The sequence below is a fragment of the Coregonus clupeaformis genome, chromosome 35 (assembly GCF_020615455.1).
Source record: "Coregonus clupeaformis isolate EN_2021a chromosome 35, ASM2061545v1, whole genome shotgun sequence".
NCBI lineage: Eukaryota > Metazoa > Chordata > Actinopteri > Salmoniformes > Salmonidae > Coregonus > Coregonus clupeaformis.
In genome coordinates this window covers 41,007,060-41,026,322 of record NC_059226.1, presented here as the reverse complement: position 1 = coordinate 41,026,322, position 19,263 = coordinate 41,007,060, and the positions used below count along the sequence as shown (strand labels likewise).

The 19,263-nt window shown below is 45.7% G+C and overlaps 1 protein-coding gene across 1 annotated transcript in view; it reads left to right on the top strand.

Annotated features, from left to right (window-relative positions):
* Positions 1-19,263, top strand: part of LOC121571037 (disintegrin and metalloproteinase domain-containing protein 33) — a gene marked incomplete at its 5' end in the record, with an annotated part of 85,913 nt that overhangs the window by 49,583 nt on the left and 17,067 nt on the right. The window contains 8 exons of the mRNA XM_045210723.1: positions 2,202-2,385; positions 11,244-11,309; positions 12,815-12,886; positions 13,353-13,519; positions 14,246-14,330; positions 15,391-15,533; positions 15,698-15,875; positions 17,035-17,124. Coding sequence (XP_045066658.1) covers positions 2,202-2,385; positions 11,244-11,309; positions 12,815-12,886; positions 13,353-13,519; positions 14,246-14,330; positions 15,391-15,533; positions 15,698-15,875; positions 17,035-17,124 — 985 coding nt within the window. The remainder of the gene's footprint in view (positions 1-2,201; positions 2,386-11,243; positions 11,310-12,814; positions 12,887-13,352; positions 13,520-14,245; positions 14,331-15,390; positions 15,534-15,697; positions 15,876-17,034; positions 17,125-19,263) is intronic.

Sequence of the window (19,263 nt, the reverse complement as noted above, 5' to 3'; positions counted from 1 at the left end):
CGTCAGTATCAGATAGTGGACATTTTTTGCATCATGAACTCAAGTGATGTTGGTGACGTTGATTGTATAAGATGTACATACGACCAGATAATAATAATAATAATAATATGCCATTTAGCAGACGCTTTTATCCAAAGCGACTTACAGTCATGCGTGCATACATTTTTGTGTATGGGTGGTCCCGGGGATTGAACCCACTACCTTGGCGTTACAAGCGCCGTGCTCTACCAGCTGAGCTACAGAGGACCACAGATGTCTTAACTTGTCTCCAAACAAAGGTGCTCAACTCAATACAGCCCTTTGTTTCATGCTTTCATGCTCTGTTGATAACATGGATTTTACAGGGAAGCAATTTTTAACCTTACACTCTTAGAAAAAAAGGTGCTATCTAGAACAGGGGGGGGGCAAAGTACTGCCCGCGGGCATTTCAATCCGGCCCTCGAGACATTTTTTAGATGTATTAAATATTATTATATTTGAGTTAAGATTTTTTGCCTAAAATTACACATTCCATGATATACAAACAACCTGGCAGCGCGCTCTGTATTTGGGCCTATAGTCAGATTCAGAATGCGCTCAGTCATCATAGCCACTTCATTGCTTAATGACTGCGGAAAAAGTGGTGGCTTCGATCTTTTTTCTATAGATGAGAGTACTGACATCAGAGACACCGCTGTTCGTTTACTATTCTTGTGGGGACTTCTGGTCCCCACAATAATAGTTAAACACGTCCACACACACACACACACACACACACACACACACACACACACACACACACACACACACACACACACACACACACACACACACACACACACACACACACACACACACACACACACACGGCCTCTTGTCAGATCAAATCAAATCAAATGTTATTTGCCACATGCGCCGAATACAACAGGTGTAGACATTACTGTGAAAGGCTTACTTACAGCCCTTAACCAACAATGCATTTATTTTTTTATAAAAAAGTAAAATAAAACAGTGTTGAGAAAGAAAGAGCAGAAGTAAAATAAAATAACAGTAGGGAGGCTATATACAGTGGGGTACCGGTACAGAGTCAATGTGCGGGGGCACTGGCTAGTTGAGGTAGTTGAAGTAATATGTACACGTGGGTAGAGTTAAAGTGACTATGCATAAATAATTAACAGAGTAGCAGCAGCGTAAAAAGATGGGGTGGGGGTGGGGGGGCAGTGCAAATAGTCTGGGTAGCCATGATTAGTTGTCCAGGAGTCTTATGGCTTGGGGGTAGAAGCTGTTGAGAAGGCTTTTGGACCTAGACTTGGCGCTCTGGTACCGCTTGCCGTGCGGTAGCAGAGAGAACAGTCTATGACTTGGGTTGCTGGAGTCTTTGACAATTTTGAGGGCCTTCCTCTGACACTGCCTGGTATAGAGGTCCTGGGTGGCAGGAAGCTTGGCCCCAGTGAGGTACTGGGCCGTACGCACTACCCTCTGTAGTGCCTTGCGGTCGGAGGCCGAGCAGTTGCCATACCAGGCGGTGATGCAACCAGTCAGGATGCTCTCGATGGTGCAGCTGTAGAACTTTTTGAGGATCTGAGGACCCATGCCAAATCTTTTCAGTCTCCTGAGGGGGAATAGGCTTTGTCGTGCCCTCTTCACAACTGTCTTGGTGTGTTTAGACCATGATAGTTTGTTGATGATGTGGACACCAAGGAACTTGAAGCTCTCAACCTGTTCCACTGCAGCCCCGTCGATGAGAATGGGGGCGTGCTCAGTCCTCTTATTTTTTTCCTGTAGTCCACAATCATCTCCTTTGTCTTTGAAGGAGAGTGACTCTCTTTGCCTCTAAATGGCATTTTACAGTCCTCTATCCTCTTGGACAAGTTCCCTCCAGGCTCCCCTGTATGAGACCACAGGCTAAAACATCCATATATTACCACTCTGTTGTTTATAGCTCAAAGACCACTGCCCTTAGGGCCTCAGGGTCCTTTATCACCCCCTGCTGGTCAAAACTGGAACTACCCCAGGGCAGTTGTACTGTGACATTAGCAGCATGAATGATGACATTTCACATGCAGACATGTCATGTAATATTATCATATGTATTATCTTATGTACAAATAATTGTTGCTTAACTGCATAACATCTTTGTTGCTGTTTTAGTTCTTTAAATTCTGTAATTTCTAGTGTTCGTCCAATCATGCCTCTTTATTCCCTCCTTCTTGCTGAAACAGGGGCCTGATTGCCTTGAACTCAAATGACACCTACTACCTTGAGCCAATCAGAGGGCTGGACTTTCTCCATCACTCACTGGTCAACGCAGAGGATCTGCCAATCAGAGGCGGGACCTGCGGCCACGGGCATCAGACTGGACACCCCAACCTCCTCTCCGGTCTGCTTAAACCTTTGCATCAAAGGGTGAGGGGGCTCAGACACAACAACACACTAACAGACACACACACTAACAGACACATCAACACACTAACAGACACATCAACACACTAACAGACACACACACTAACAGACACATCAACACACTAACAGACACAACAACACACTAACAGACACATCAACACACTAACAGACACATCAACACACTAACAGACACATCAACACACTAACAGACACACACACTAACAGACACATCAACACACTAACAGACACATCAACACACTAACAGACACACACACTAACATACACATCAACACACTAACAGACACACACACTAACAGACACATCAACACATCAACACACTAACAGACACATCAACACACTAACAGACACATCAACACACTAACAGACACATCAACACACTAACAGACACATCAACACACTAACAGACACAACAAGCCCACCAAAGTATATTCATTTGTATAGACTGGGTGATATGTTCTCTATCAACAGACCAAACAAGAGTGACAAGTTTTTACAGATGTACCAGACGAAACAAAAGTTACAAATGTTTATGTTTGCATGGCAGATGTCAGACTACACCACGGTGTACAGCCCAAACACAGACTTCTGCTCACAAATCAAACATACAGTAGAATCAAATAACATCACCCAGGTTCTATTCCAACAAACCAAACATACAGTAGAATCAAATAACATCACCCGGTTTCTATTCCAACAAACCAAACATACAGTAGAATCAAATAACATCACCCAGGTTCTATTCCAACAAACCAAACATACAGTAGAATCAAATAACATCACCCGGTTTCTATTCCAACAAACCAAACATACAGTAGAATCAAATAGCATCACCCAGGTTCTATTCCAACAAACCAAACATACAGTAGAATCAAATGACATCACCCAGGTTCTATTCCAACAAATCAAACATACAGTAGAATCAAATAACATCACCCAGTTTCTATTCCAACAAACCAAACATACAGTAGAATCAAATGACATCACCCAGGTTCTATTCCAACAAACCAAACATACAGTAGAATCAAATAACATCACCCAGGTTCTATTCCAACAAACCAAACATACAGTAGAATCAAATAACATCACCCGGTTTCTATTCCAACAAACCAAACATACAGTAGAATCAAATGACATCACCCAGGTTCTATTCCAACAAACCAAACATACAGTAGAATCAAATAACATCACCCAGTTTCTATTCCAACAAACCAAACATACAGTAGAATCAAATAACATCACCCAGGTTCTATTCCAACAAACCAAACATACAGTAGAATCAAATAACATCACCCGATTTCTATTCCAACAAACCAAACATACAATAGAATCAAATAACATCACCCAGGTTCTATTCCAACAAACCAAACATACAGTAGAATCAAATAACATCACCCAGGTTCTATTCCAACAAACCAAACATACAGTAGAATCAAATAACATCACCCAGGTTCTATTCCGACAAACCAAACATACAGTAGAATCAAATGACATCACCCGGTTTCTATTCCAACAAACCAAACATACAGTAGAATCAAATAACATCACCCAGGTTCTATTCCAACAAACCAAACATACAGTAGAATCAAATAACATCACCCAGTTTCTATTCCGACAAACCAAACATACAGTAGAATCAAATAACATCACCCAGGTTCTATTCCGACAAACCAAACATACAGTAGAATCAAATAACATCACCCAGGTTCTATTCCGACAAACCAAACATACAGTAGAATCAAATAACATCACCCGGTTTCTATTCCAACAAACCAAACATACAGTAGAATCAAATAACATCACCCGGTTTCTATTCCAACAAACCAAACATACAGTAGAATCAAATAACATCACCCAGGTTCTATTCCGACAAACCAAACATACAGTAGAATCAAATAACATCACCCAGGTTCTATTCCAACAAACCAAACATACAGTAGAATCAAATAACATCACCCGGTTTCTATTCCAACAAACCAAACATACAGTAGAATCAAATAACATCACCCAGGTTTCTATTCCAACAAACCAAACATACAGTAGAATCAAATAACATCACCCAGGTTCTATTCCGACAGGAGGAGACGTCTCTGCTGTTAAATAGTCTTTTCTGTTATTATTCCTTGAGGAGAAAGCTTCTTCTTTGTGTGATTAACATTCTGATGTAATGGACATAGTAATCATCAGTATCTGTTGGCGGGGATGATTACATGGCAATTGACTACACACACACATGTACAAACACACACACACACACACACACACACACACACACACACACACACACACACACACACACACACACACACACACACAAAGTAAAGTTTGTCCTGCAGAGGAAATGAACATCTCTCTTGTCATACAAGCACAAACACATTATTGGATTTCTCTCAGAGACGTTTTAGAGGCACACATACAATCACTCCGAGGCCAGCTGAAAGCCAGAGGGAATTATGGGGTTGGTGGTTTGGGTCTGTTGCCATTGCGTTTTTTTTCCCCCAGTGTGGGTCTGTCTTACTGTAGTGTCCTTCCATGGAGGAAGGAGAATGGCTAAACACACGGCCTAATTTGCTCCAGCGCAGCCGTGAATGCTGATAACGTCCCTGTGGTGGGAAGTCATTCTGGCCTCCTCTGTCTAGAAGTGGACCTCATGCTCTTTTCTCTCTCTCAATTCAATTTCAATTTAAGGGCTTTATTGGCATGGGAAACGTGTGTTAACATTGCCAAAGCAAGTGAAGTAGATAGTAAACAAAAGTGAAATAAACAATACAAATTAACAGTAAACATTACACTCAGAAGTTCCAAAAGAATAAAGACATTTCAAATGTCATATTATGTCTATATGCAGTGTTGTAACAATGTGCAAATAGTTAAAGTACAAATGGGAAAATAAATAAACATAAATATATTTACAGTGGTGTTTGTTCTTCACTGGTTGCCCTTTTCTTGTGGCAACAGGTCACAAATCTTGCAGCTGTGATGGCACACTGTGGTTTTTCACCCAGTAGATAAGGGAGTTTATCAAAATTGGGTTTGTTTTCGAATTCTTTGTGGATCGCTGTAATCTGAGGGAATTATGTGTCTCTAATATGGTCATACATTTGGCAGGAGGTTAGGAAGTGCAGCTCAGTTTCCACCTCATTTTGTGGGCAGTGTGCACATAGCCTGTCTTCGCTTGAGAGCCAGGTCTGCCTACGGCGGCCTTTCTCAATAGCAAGGCTATGCTCACTGAGTCTGTACATAGTCAAAGCTTTCCTTAAGTTTGGGTCAGTCACAGTGGTCAGGTATTCTGCCACTGTGTACTCTCTGTTTAGGGCCAAATAGCATTCTAGTTTGCTCAGTTTTTTTGTTTGTTCTTTCCAATGTGTCAAGTAATTCTCTTTTAGTTTTCTCATGATTTGGTTGGGTCTAATTGTGTTGTGGTTGTTGTTGTTATTGTTGTTGTCCTGGGGCTCTGTGGGGTCTGTTTGTGTTTGTGAACAGAGCCCCAGGACCAGCTTACTTAGGGAACTCTTCTCCAAGTTCATCTCTCTGTAGATGATGGCTTTGTTATGGAAGGTTTGGGAATCGCTTCCTTTTAAGTGGTTATAGAATTTAACGGCTCTTTTCTGGATTTTGATAATTAGCGGGTATTGGCCTAATTTTGCTCTGCATGCATTATTTGGTGTTTTACGTTGTACACGGAGGATGTTTTTGCAGAATTCTGCATGCAGAGTCTCAATTTGGTGTTTGTTCCATTTTGTGAATTCTTGGTTGGTGAGCAGACCCCAGACCTCACAACCATAAAGGGCAATGGGTTCTATAACTGATTCAAGTATTTTTAGCCAGATCCTAATTGGTATGTCAAATTTCATGTTCCTTTTGATGGCATAGAAGGCCCTTCTTGCCTTGTCTCTCAGATCGTTCACAGCTCTGTGGAAGTTACCTGTGGCACCCCATCCTTTTACGCTGCTGCTACTCTGTTAATTATTTATGCATAGTCACTTTAACTCTACCCACATGTACATATTACTTCAACTACAACTACCTGGTGCCCCCGCACATTGACTCTGCACCGGTACCCCCCTGTATATATAGCCTCCCTACTGTTATTTTATTTTACTTCTGCTCTTTTTTTTCTCAACACTTTTTTTGTTGTTGTTTTATTTTTACTTTTTTTGTTAAAAAGAAATGCACTGTTGGTTAAGGGCTGTAAGTAAGCATTTCACTGTAATGTCTGCACCTGTTGTATTCGGCACATGTGGCCAATCAAATTTGATTTGATTTAATTTGATGTATAGGCAGAGGTATGTATAGTTTTTTGTGTGCTCTAGGGCAAAGGTGTCTAGATGGAATTTGTATTTGTGGTCCTGGAAACTGGACCTTTTTTGGAACACCATTATTTTTGTCTTACTGAGATATACTGTCAGGGCCCAGGTCTGACAGAATCTGTGCAGAAGATATAGGTGTTGCTGTAGGCCCTCCTTGGTTGGTGACAGAAGAACCAGATCATCAGCAAACAGTAGACATTTGACTTCAGATTCTAGTAGGGTGAGGCCGGGTGCTGCAGACTGTTCTAGTGCCCTCACCAATTCGTTGATATATATGTTGAAGAGGGTGTGGCTTAAACTGCATCCCTGTCTCAACCCACGGCCCTGAGGAAAGAAATGTGTGTGTTTTATGCCAATTTTAACCGCACACTTGTTGTTTGTGTACATGGATTTTATAATGTCGTATGTTTTTCCTCCAACCCCACTTTCCATCAATTTGTATAGCAGACCCTCATGCCAAATTGAGTCAAAGGCTTTTTTGAAATCAACAAAGCATGAGAAGACTTTGCCTTTGTTTTGTTTTGTTTGTTTGTCAATTAGGGTGTGCAGGGTGAATACGTGGTCTGTCGTACGGTAATTTGGTAAAAAGCCAATTTGACATTTGCTCAGTACATTGTTTTCACTGAGGAAATGAACTAGTCTGCTGTTAATGATAATGCAGAGGATTTTCCCAAGGTTGCTGTTGACGCATATCCCACGGTAGTTATTGGGGTCAAATTTGTCTCCACTTTTGTGGATTGGGGTGATCAGTCCTTGGTTCCAAATATTGGGGAAGATGCCAGAGCTAAGGATGATGTTAAAGAGTTTATGTATAGCTAATTGAAATTTGTGGTCTGTATATTTTATCATTTCATTGAGGGTTTGTATTTTGTCCTGTAGTTCATTCAATGTAATTGGAGAATCCAGTGGGTTCTGGTAGTCTTTAATAGTTGATTCTAAGATTTGCATTTGATCATGTATATTTTTTGCTGTTTGTTCTCTGTTATAGGGCCAAAAAGATTGGAGGAGTGGTTTACCCATACATCTCTGTTTTGGATAGATAGCTCTTCGTGTTGTTGTTTGTTTAGTGTTTTCCAATTTTCCCAGAAGTGGTTAGAGTCTATGGATTCTTCAATTACATTGAGCTGATTTCTTTTTCCGTAGTCTCTCTCTCTCTCTCTCTCTCTCTCTCTCTCTCTCTCTCTCTCTCTCTCTCTCTCTCTCTCTCTCTCTCTCTCTCTCTCTCTCTCTCTCTCTCTCTCTCTCTCTCTCTCTCTCTCTCTCTCTCTCTCTCTCTCTCTCTCCCTCTCTCTCCCTCACCCCTCTCTTGTCTCTTTCTCTCGCTCTGTCTCTCTCCCTCCCCCCTCACTCCTCTCAGGGCTTCACATTAACTTTTTTTTTACCAAGTAGGACTTTGTTTTTACTAAGCTAAAGTCACACCATGGGCCAAAAAGGTGACTGAAAATTGTGTTGTATGATACAAGGAACCACTTCACAAATTAACATTCATTATTATCACTGGTATTGACACTGGAATTAACATGTATTATATATCCTGCCGTTGTGGCCTTGAGCAAGGCACTGAACAAAGAATAATACTGTACTGATGGGCTACTGTATAAAACACGTGTCCGTCAACCCTCCATCTGGAAAGCTACTGGGTGTGCAGGCTTTTGATCCAACCCTGCTGAAACACACCAGAGTCAGCTTTTCAAGGTCCCGTTGAGCAGCTGATTTTTTACAATGTGTTGTGTTAGAGCAGGGCTGGAGCAAAAGCCTGGTCACCCAGTAGCTCTCCTGGACTCTCCTGGAGGATGGTTGACCACCCTGCACACCCAGTGGTTCTTCTTGTCCGTCAATTTTTTTAAACTTGCCCCGGGCAAGTGGACAAGAGTTAATGTCGAGCCCTGTCTCTGTCTCTCTCTCTGGCTCTCTCTCTCCCACTCCCCATCATCCCCCCCCTCTCTCCCCCCTCACCACTCTCTGTCTCTCTCACTCCCCTCACCCCTCTCTCTCTCTGTGTCTCTCTCTCTCCCTCTCTCTCTATATATATATATCTCCCTCTCTCTCTGTCTCTCTCTCTCTCTCTGCAAATGAGCAAAATAAATAACAATATGGGGATGAGGTAGTTGGGTGGGCTAATTTCAGATGGGCTGTGTACAGGTGCAGTGATCGGTAAGGTGCTCTGACAACTGATGTTAAAGTTAGTGAGGGAGATAAGAGTCTCCAGCTTCAGAGATTTTTGCAATTCGTTCCAGTCATTGGCAGCAGAGAACTGGAAGGAATGGCGGCCAAAGGAGGTGTTGGCTTTGGGGATGACCAGTGAGATATACCTGCTGGAGCGCATACTACGGGTGGGTGTTGCTATGGTGACCAATGAGCTAAGATAAGGCGGGGATTTGCCTAGCAGTGATTTATAGATGGCCTGGAGCCAGTGGGTTTGGCGACGAATATGTAGTGAGGACCAGCCAACAAGACTGTACAGGTCACAGTGGTGGGTAGTATATGGGGCTTTGGTGACAAAAAGGATGGCACTGTGATAGACTACATCCAATCTGCTGAGTAGAGTGTTGGAGGCTATTTTGTAAATGATATCGCCGAAGTCAAGGATCGGTAGGATAGTCAGTTTTATGAGGGCATGTTTGGCAGCATGAGTGAAGGAGGCTTTGTTGCGAAATAGGAAGCCGAGTCTAGATTTAACTTTGGATTGGAGATTCTTAATGTGAGTCTGGAAGGAGAGTTTACAGTCTAACCAGACACCTAGGTATTTGTAGTTGTCCACATACTCTAGGTCAGACCCGTCGAGAGTAGTGATTCTAGTCGGGTGGGCGGGTGCCAGCAGAGTTCGATTGAAGAGCATGCATTTAGTTTTACTAGTGTTTAAGAGCAGTTGGAGGCTACTGAAGGAGTATTGTATGGCAATTAAGCTAGTTTGGAGGTTTGTTATCACAGTGTCCAATGAAGGGCCAGATGTATACAAAATGGTGTCGTCTGCGTAGAGGTGGATCTGAGAGTCACCAGCAGCAAGAGCGACGTCATTGATATACACAGAGAAAAGAGTCGGCCCAAGAATTGAACCCTGTGGCACCCCCATAGAGACTGCCATAGGTCCAGACAACAGGCCCTCCGATTTGACACATTGAACTCTATCTGAGAAGTAGTTGGTGAACCAGGCGAGGCATTAATTTGAGAAACCAAGGCTATTTAGTCTGCCAATAAGAATGCGGTGGTTGACAGAGTCGAAAGCCTTGGCCAGGTCGATGAAGACGGCTGCACAGTACTGTCTATTATCGATCGCGGTTATAATATCGTTTAGGACCTTGAGCGTGACTGAGGTGCACCCATGACCAGCTCGGAAACCGGATTGCATAGCGGAGAAGGTACGGTGGGATTCGAAATGGTCGGTGATCTGTTTGTTAACTTGGCTTTCAAAAACTTTCGAAAGGCAGGGCAGGATGGATATAGGTCTGTAACTGTTTGGATCTAGAGTGTCACCCCCTTTGAAGAGGGGGATGACCACGGCAGCTTTCCAATCTCTGGGGATCTCAGACGATACGAAAGAGAGGTTGAACAGGCTAGTAATAGGGGTTGCGACAATTTCGGCTGCTAGTTTTAGAAAGAAAGGGTCCAGATTGTCTAGCCCAGATGATTTGTAGGGGTCCAGATTTTGCAGCTCTTTCAGAACATCAGCTGTCTGAATTTGTGTGAAGGAGAAGCGGGGGGGGCATGGGCAAGTTGCAGCGGAGTGTGCAGAGCTGGTGGCCGGGTTAGGGGTAGCCAGGTGGAAAGCATGGCCAGCCGTAGCAAAATGCTTGTTGAAATTCTCGATTATTGTAGATTTATCGGTGGTGATAGTGTTTCCTAGCCTCAGTGCAGTGGGTAGCTGGGAGGAAGTGCTCTTATTCTCCATGGACTTTACAGTCCCAAAACTTTTTGGAGTTAGTGCTACAGTCTCTCTCTCTCCCCCTCACCCCCTCTCTTTCTCTCTCCCCCTCACCCTTCTCTGTCTTTCACTCTCTCTCCTTCACCCCTCTCTCTCCATCCCCCCTATGTCTGAAGCAGTCCGGGAAGGCCACAGCGCTATACATGCCACCTGCCCACTGCCCCGGAACCCTGCTGGGCCACAATATTGGCCTTCTGTCTGGCTCGGGCAACACAGCCATGCCTGCGTGCATAAATCAATGTATTTTAATTACCACAGAGCCTCTGCCTAATAGCTGCAATCAAGTATTAGCAAAGCGGAAAATTACTGATAGAAAGATACTGAGATTGTGGTGTGTCTCAGACCTCAGCCACCGACAGGAAGCATGTTTTTGTTCCTTTGTGCCATTTCTTTTTTATGACTGTGAAAAGCTGTCTGTTGCCATGGTTAAAAACAAGCCCTTTTTTCAACAACGCTAGGATGAGTGGTGGGTGATCATTGCAACAGGAGGGGACACGATTCGGTCCTGAATTGCTGTGACCATCCAATTGTGTGTGTCCATTATCCCAAATGGACCAAACAACCCCTCACTGTATCCCTCCTCCCTCCCTTCTCTCTCTATCTGGAAACAGGTGAGACGAAATGCCTGGGGTACCACCAAGTACATGGAGCTGTACATCGTGGCTGACAGCACACTGGTAAGCTAGCTAGCCAACAACAAGTGAAGTTAATCTTTATTGTTCCTTTGATCAGAGCAGGTCGAGTGTGTGTGTGTGTGTGTGTGTGTGTGTGTATATATGTATGTATGGATGAATGTATGTATGTGCACAAGGTTCAGTGTGTGTCTGTGTGTGTGTGTACGAAGTCAAGTGTGTGTGTGTCACATCCGTCCAGTGACGTCAACCAACCCATTGAACCATTGAGGTATCAGATGGACATTGGGAACATTGGGAACAATAATTATCTCATCTAACATAATGGTCTCACTCATCCTCAACTCTAACATAATGGACCTCACTCATCCTCAACTCTAACATAATGGTCTCACTCATCCTCAACTCTAACATAATGGTCTCACTCATCCTCAACTCTAACATAATGGACCTCACTCATCCTCAACTCTAACATAATGGTCTCACTCATCCTCAACTCTAACATAATGGACCTCACTCATCCTCAACTCTAACATAATGGTCTCACTCATCCTCAACTCTAACATAATGGTCTCACTCATCCTCAACTCTAACATAATGGTCTCACTCATCCTCAACTCTAACATAATGGACCTCACTCATCCTCAACTCTAACATAATGGACCTCACTCATCCTCAACTCTAACATAATGGACCTCACTCATCCTCAACTCTAACATAATGGACCTCACTCATCCTCAACTCTAACATAATGGTCTCACTCATCCTCAACTCTAACATAATGGACCTCACTCATCCTCAACTCTAACATAATGGACCTCACTCATCCTCAACTCTAACATAATGGTCTCACTTACCCCCAACTCTGCCTACTTTGTGTAATAGTGTATAATTATGGTGCTGGCGGATGGGCTGAAGCACCTTTTCCTCACTGATAAAGAGCATCATAGAAGGGACCAGAGGAAAGGATTCGTCATGTTAATGATGAACGTTTTCTGGTTGGGTCTAATGGTGGGAGACAGAGAACTCATTACCAGTCCTAAATAGACAATGGGCTCCAGCCGGCCAGGAATGAAAAGTTATGTCTTTCATAACGGTCTATTCTACGTTCCAGTTGGCTACCCGTTAGGTGCAATATGACTATGACGCCGTGGTAACAGTGCATGGTGGTGAACAATCAGAATACAGTATTTGGTCCACTCCCGTTCCTAATTGGTACCTATTATGATGATGAAGTGGGGCAGAGATGGTGAAGTGGGGCAGAGATGGTGAAGTGGGGCAGAGATGGTGAAGTGGGGCAGAGATGGTGAAGTGGGGCAGAGATGGTGAAGTGGGGCAGAGATGGTGAAGTGGGGCAGAGATGGTGAAGTGGGGCAGAGATGGTGAAGTGGGGCAGAGATGGTGAAGTGGGGCAGGTTGTTTTCTGGATCTCTCTTGTTCTATTGAGGACGGCCATTTAAAAAAAATAAAGTATTTTGTTTGGTTGAACATTTGTCACTATTGATTTGATATCTGCCACTGAATTCTATTCCATCTCCCTTGTAATCCAGTATAAACGACAAAATAAGGACTACCAGAAAACCAAGCTGAGGATAATGGAGATTGCCAATTATGTTGATAAGGTAAGCCAGCGCGGGGATGTGTGTGTCTTAGATGCAATCCTCAGGGGGAATAAAGAGAGCTCAATTTAATTGTCAACAAAATGGAGAGCGTGTCAGGGCCGGGAGAGTATCTGGTTTTATAAATCACCTACTGACATATCATTAACTTCTATACAGTTTTCTGATATTCTAAGATTAATTTTCTTTCTAGTCCTTTATAATTCTGCCCTGGTTGTGTCATCAGAATGATCAAAGTGATTGAAAATGACAGATTTGAATAACGTGAACTTATCTATTCATAAATGCCTGGTCACAATGAAAAACAAAACATATGTCCCCAACCCTCTGTGTGACCCCGTTGCCGTGAGTGTTGCCTGTTGCCGTGAGTGTTGCCTTGTTGCCGTGAGTGTTGCCTTGTTGCCGTGAGTGTTGCCTGTTGCTGTTAGTGATGCCAGTTGCCAGGCGGTTGTGTTATGTTGTGGTTCAGTTCTACAGAACTCTGAATATCCGGGTGCCTCTGATTGGCCTGGAGATATGGAAGGAGAGAGACGAGTGCATCATTACAGAGGAGCCCAACACCACGCTCTGGTCCTTCCTACAGTGGAGACAGAAGCTCAAGTCTCGCAAGAAGCACGACAACGCACAGCTACTGACGTTAGTAAAGACCTACACACACACACACACACACACACACACACACACACACACACACACAACACACACACACACACACACAACACACACACACACACACAGCACCGCTATGCTCTTAACGCCACAGCAATCCCTCCCCTTCCGTCGCCCCCCAAAACAGCCCCAAAATAATTCCAGCCTTCGTTAGTGGCTAGATTGATAAATGATTAGCTAAACAGCAGTTCTATTAACTAAAAGATTGGAACATCACACCTCAGTGAGTCAGCAGCCACAACACAGCACAGCTTGACTGCCAAACACACAAACACATGCACGCACACAGAAACACACTCACACACACACTCACACACTCTCTCACACACACACAACATAGCACAGCTCGACTGCCAAACACACAGTCATCCGTAAACAGTAAATTGGAGGCCTCTTCACTGGAGGTAATTAGTTTCCAGATAGTACCTGGCTAGTGGTTCTGATTTTTAGGAACAGCTTTTTGATTTGTTTCGGGAATCTTAAGTGACAACAAGCTCCGAGAGACGTCATTGCATAGCCCCCTGAGGCGCATCTGAGAAAGGTCTCAGACAAGGCTTATCATACCTGCAGTACAACACTGTTCTCTATCTGTAATCAATGTGCATCCGTCCCAGATCCCTCCCTGCCTGAGCACGTCCATACTGGAGTGAAGAAATGAAGGTTAAGTGATTTTTTTTGTTTCCCCGCTGACAGGGGAGTGATATTTAAGGGGACCACCATAGGGATGGCCCCTTTGGAGGGGATGTGTAGCCTGGAGAACTCTGGAGGCATCAATGTGGTAAGTGGGGTGGCAAGGGTGCAGCAGAAATGTGTGTGTGTGTGTGTGTGTGTGTGTGTGTGTGTGTGTGTGTGTGTGTGTGTGTGTGTGTGTGTGTGTGTGTGTGTGTGTGTGTGTGTGTGTGTGTGTGTGTGTGTGTGTGTGTGTGTGTGTGTGTGTGTGTGTGTGTGTGTGTGTGTGTGTGCACGCGCCGTCGTGCGTGTATCTGTGTGACTCTTCACATTATATATAGTGTGTGTGTGTTTGTGTGTGTTTCCATACGTGTGTTTCTGTGTGTTGATGTGCACCAGATGCGGTCAGTGGGCCAGAGAAATCAATAACTCTTCCACACTTGATTAGGTTGTAATAGGCTCTACTGGTTCAGTTCTCTGAGGTAATGGAGGCTAGTGTAATCCTAATATGCCAGCAGGTATATATATCCACTACACTACCCACCTTGGGGGGCTGGACACAACAGCACTGTCAAGAGATCTAAATCCTTGGGATGTTCAACTCTGACGCCATCCCATTTAAGTTTACATTTAAAACGGTTAAGGTAAGGGTTCAGGTTAGGGTTATGGTTAAGGTTAGAGTAGGTGTTAAGGTTAGGGGAAGGGTTATGGTTAAGGTTAGGGTAACGGTAGGGGTTAGGGTAAGGGTAGGGGTTAAGGATTAGAGTTTAGGGAAGGGACGTCCCAAGGATCCCGGATAGCACTAACCGGAGAAACAGCACAGGAGATGAGACATCTTGGTTTGTTGGGGTGTTAGGAGCGGTAGCCCTTTGATGTACGGAGTGACCTCAATGGATTAGATCACCATAGTTCTTTGACACAGACCAACCACTAAATTAGCGATTAGTATTCTCTACCGTTCAGTTGGACTCTGAATAGATGTACGACAGTTTATCACCAACCAAGTCACATTAGACAGTAGACCAGGTAGAATAGGTTGACTGTGTCGGCCGTTTCAGTGAATTGAAGATAGTCTGAACAGTGGAAGCTTTTAAAGATGTTAAATTGAGGGTGTTTGTGGTTATGCTAAACCCACACAAATGAGTCCTTTTTGCTATGTGGTCCCTCAGGACCATTCGGATTTACCCATCGGAGCTGCCGCCACCATGGCCCACGAGATCGGACACAATTTTGGGATGAGCCACGACCAGGAGGGCTGCTGTGTGGAGGCGACTGCGGAGCAGGGGGGCTGCGTGATGGCTGCTGCCACCGGGTAAGAATTAGCGAGTTTTACTTCCAATATGGCTACCAGAGATCCAAGATGGCCGCCACTTTACAGAACTCTCTGAAACTGAACATGATGGTTATTGTTACTGTTCACAATGGTATTCTGCATTGTGGATTTTTTTGTAATGGTTACTTTCTTGCCCCCAATAGGCATCCATTTCCCCGGGTGTTCAGCCGCTGCAGCAAGCGGGACCTGGACAACTACTTCCAGAAGGGAGGGGGGATGTGCCTCTTCAACATGCCCGACATGAAGGACCTGGTCGGGGGCAAGAGGTGTGGCAACGGCTTTGTGGAGGACGGAGAAGAGTGCGACTGCGGAGAGCCAGAGGTGAGAAAAGCCTGGCGCTCTTAGTCGTTAGCATCCGTCACCTCAGATAAGCCTAGCACTTAGCATATCATTGCTTATGTTTGATATTCTATTTGCCAATCTTCCAAAAAATGTTTAGAGGTGTTAAAAGTTTTCTGGGGACTTTGCTTTGGGAATTGTTGTTTTTAGTTTTATGGAATTACAGTTAAGTAAATCCTCTTTGGCTCAATTTGTGAGGAAGCACATATTAAAAAACGGGGAGAAGCTAATTGCTAGCTGACAGAAATGCTGATGATGTGGAGGCTGTTTTGACTCCCTTTTCGAAGCACAACTGATAGTTAGTCGGCAGCGGCGGCGGCAGATACCACAGGCTTCTGGCAAGAAGTCACCAGTTTTGACACAGCAACAGAATGCTCACTTCATAGTGTCTTTTAGTATCTTGTCGCTTAAGAAGAATTGACATTACCACACGTTACCACGCGTTACCACGCGTTACCACACGTTACCACACGTTACCGCACGTTACCACACGTTACCACACATTACCACACGTTACCACACACACAGACAGACATATGCTTGGAAAAACACAGTTTTATTTCCAGCCTTGTCAATCATGTCCCCAACTTCATATTTCTCAGCTCTTACAAGGAACTTTTTTATTTTGCTATGCAAAGTACGCTATGAAAACTGTCTAGTACTGGAAGTCACCTAACCGTATTATAACGGAAACACACTTGATTTACTCTATACACCACAGGGGCCTGTCTGGGAGGTTGATGTAGTGTTTCTTTTCCTCCGCGTAGTCTCTCTCTCCCTGATCCATTCTCTCCCTGCAGTATAATTGCCGTTTCTCATCCTTCAACTCCCACGTCGAGTTTAGAATATCTGTGGCTCGACGGCGGCGAGAACGCCATGGCAACGGGGAAGAGATGTCATTTTCACCTCTGTATGACAGCGTTCTGTGCGGTGGGGTGTCTTTTTCCACCATCTCAACACTTTGACATGTCGATCAGTGCTGTCACCACACACCACAACTGCTGTTGGAGAAGCGGAGACAGAGTCAAAGAGCAGAGGAGTTGGGATGTGAGCCGAGTGCATGTATGTGTGTGTGGGCACAGGGTCGTGCCACATTGATTTGGCTAAACGTGGTAACTGTGTGTGTGTGTTTTCTCTACAGGAGTGCACTAATGACTGCTGCAATGCCAACAACTGCACCTTGAAGGAGGAGGCTCAGTGTGCCCACGGGGTCTGCTGCGAGGGCTGTAAGGTATGACACACACACACACACTCTCACACACACACACACACACACACACTCTCACACACACACACACTCTCACACACACACACACAGATGTGGCCGGATGTCATCTCACTTACAGCACTTAAAATAGCCTCTACTTCTCCTCTCTGATCAAAAAACTTTACTTCTGCTGTCGGATCAATAACCTCTACATCTCCTGTCTGATCAATAACCTCTACTTCTCCTGTCTGATCAATAACCTCTACTTCTCCTGTCTGATCAATAACCTCTACTTCTCCTGTCTGATCAATATCCTCTCTGATCAATAACCTCTACTTCTCCTGTCTGATCAATATCCTCTCTGATCAATAACCTCTACTTCTCCTGTCTAATCAATAACCTCTACTTCTCCTGTCTGATCAATAACCTCTACTTCTCCTATCTGATCAATAACCTCTACTTCTCCTCTCAGATTAATAATTATGTACCGTCTGTCACGATCGTCTGAAGAAGCGGACCAATACGCAGCGCGTGGAGTGAACATGATGACTTTATTTAATAAAGCAACCACGAAAAAACAACAAATGACGATAGTGAAGTCCTCTGTAACACTGACAGAAACATGGAACAAAAACCCACAAACAAACAGTGAAACACAACAGTTTAAATATGGCTCCCAATCAGAGATAACGAGCCGACAGCTGACACTCGTTACCTCCGATTGGGAGTCACACGACACCAATCAACGACCTAGAAATAGACACCCAGAACTCCCAACCTAGAAATAAACGTGACAGACATGCAAACATAAACAATCACCCAAAACCCACCAAAACAACATACACCCTGGCTCAAATACACAAGTCCTGGAGCCAGAGTGTGACAGTACCCCCCCCTAAAGGTGCGAACTCCGGGCGCACCAGCATACAGTCTAGGGGAGGGTCTGGGTGGGCGTCTGTCCACGGTGGCGGTTCTGCCCCTGGTCGTGGTCCCCATCCCACCTTAGTCACCACCCGCTTCCCTAGCCTCCTCCACATGACCCCCCCAACTAAACCCCACTGGGTTAAGGGGCGGCACCGGACTAAGGGGCAGCACCGGACTAAGGGCAGTACCGGACTAAGGGCAGTACCGGACTAAGGGGCAGTACCAGGCTGAATGGCGGATACTGGCTGGACGGCTCTGGTGGCTCCTGGCTGGACGGCTCTGGCGGATCCCGGCTGGCGGCTCTGGCGGATCCCGGCTGGACGGCTCTGGCGGATCCCGGCTGGACGGCTCTGGCGGATCCCGGCTGGACGGCTCTGGCGGATCCCGGCTGGACGGCTCTGGCGGATCCCCGCTGGACGGCTCTGGCGGATCCCGGCTGGGCGGCACTGGCGGATCCCGGCTGGGACGGCTCTGGCGGGTCCCGGCCTGGGACGACTCTGGCGGGTCCTGGCTGGACCGGCTCTGGCGGATCCTGGCTGGACGGCTCTGGCGGATCCTGGCTGGACGGCTCTGGCGGATCCTGGCTGGCTGGCGGATCCTGGCTGGACAGCTCTGGCAGATCCTGGCTGGACGGCTCTGGCGGATCCTGGCTGGGACGGCTCTGGTGGCTCCTGGCTGGTCGGCTCTGGCGGATCCCGGCTGGACGGCTCTGGCGGATCCCGGCTGGACGGCTCTGGCGGATCCCGGCTGGACGGCTCTGGCGGATCCTGGCTGGCTGGCTCTGGCGGATCCTGGCTGGCTGGCGGATCCTGGCTGGACAGCTCTGGCAGATCCTGGCTGGGACGGCTCTAGCGGATCCTGGCTGGGACGGCTCTGGCGGATCCCTTGCTGGACGGCTCTGGCGGATCCTGGCTGGGCGGCTCTGGCAGATCCTGGCTGGGCGGCTCTGGCGGATCCTGGCTAGACGGCTCTGGCGGATCCTGGCTGGCTGACGGGTCTGGCTGCTCGTGGCTGGCTGACGGATCTGGCTGCTCATGGCTGGCTGACGGATCTGGCTGCTCATGGCTAGCTGACGGATCTGGCTGCTCGCGGCTGGCTGACGGATCTGGCTGCTCGGCTGGCTGACGGATCTGGCTGCTCATGGCTGGTTGACAGATCTAGCTGCTCATGGCTGGCTGACAGATCTGGCTGCTCATGGCTGGCTGACGGATCTGGCTGCTCATGGCTGGCTGACGGATC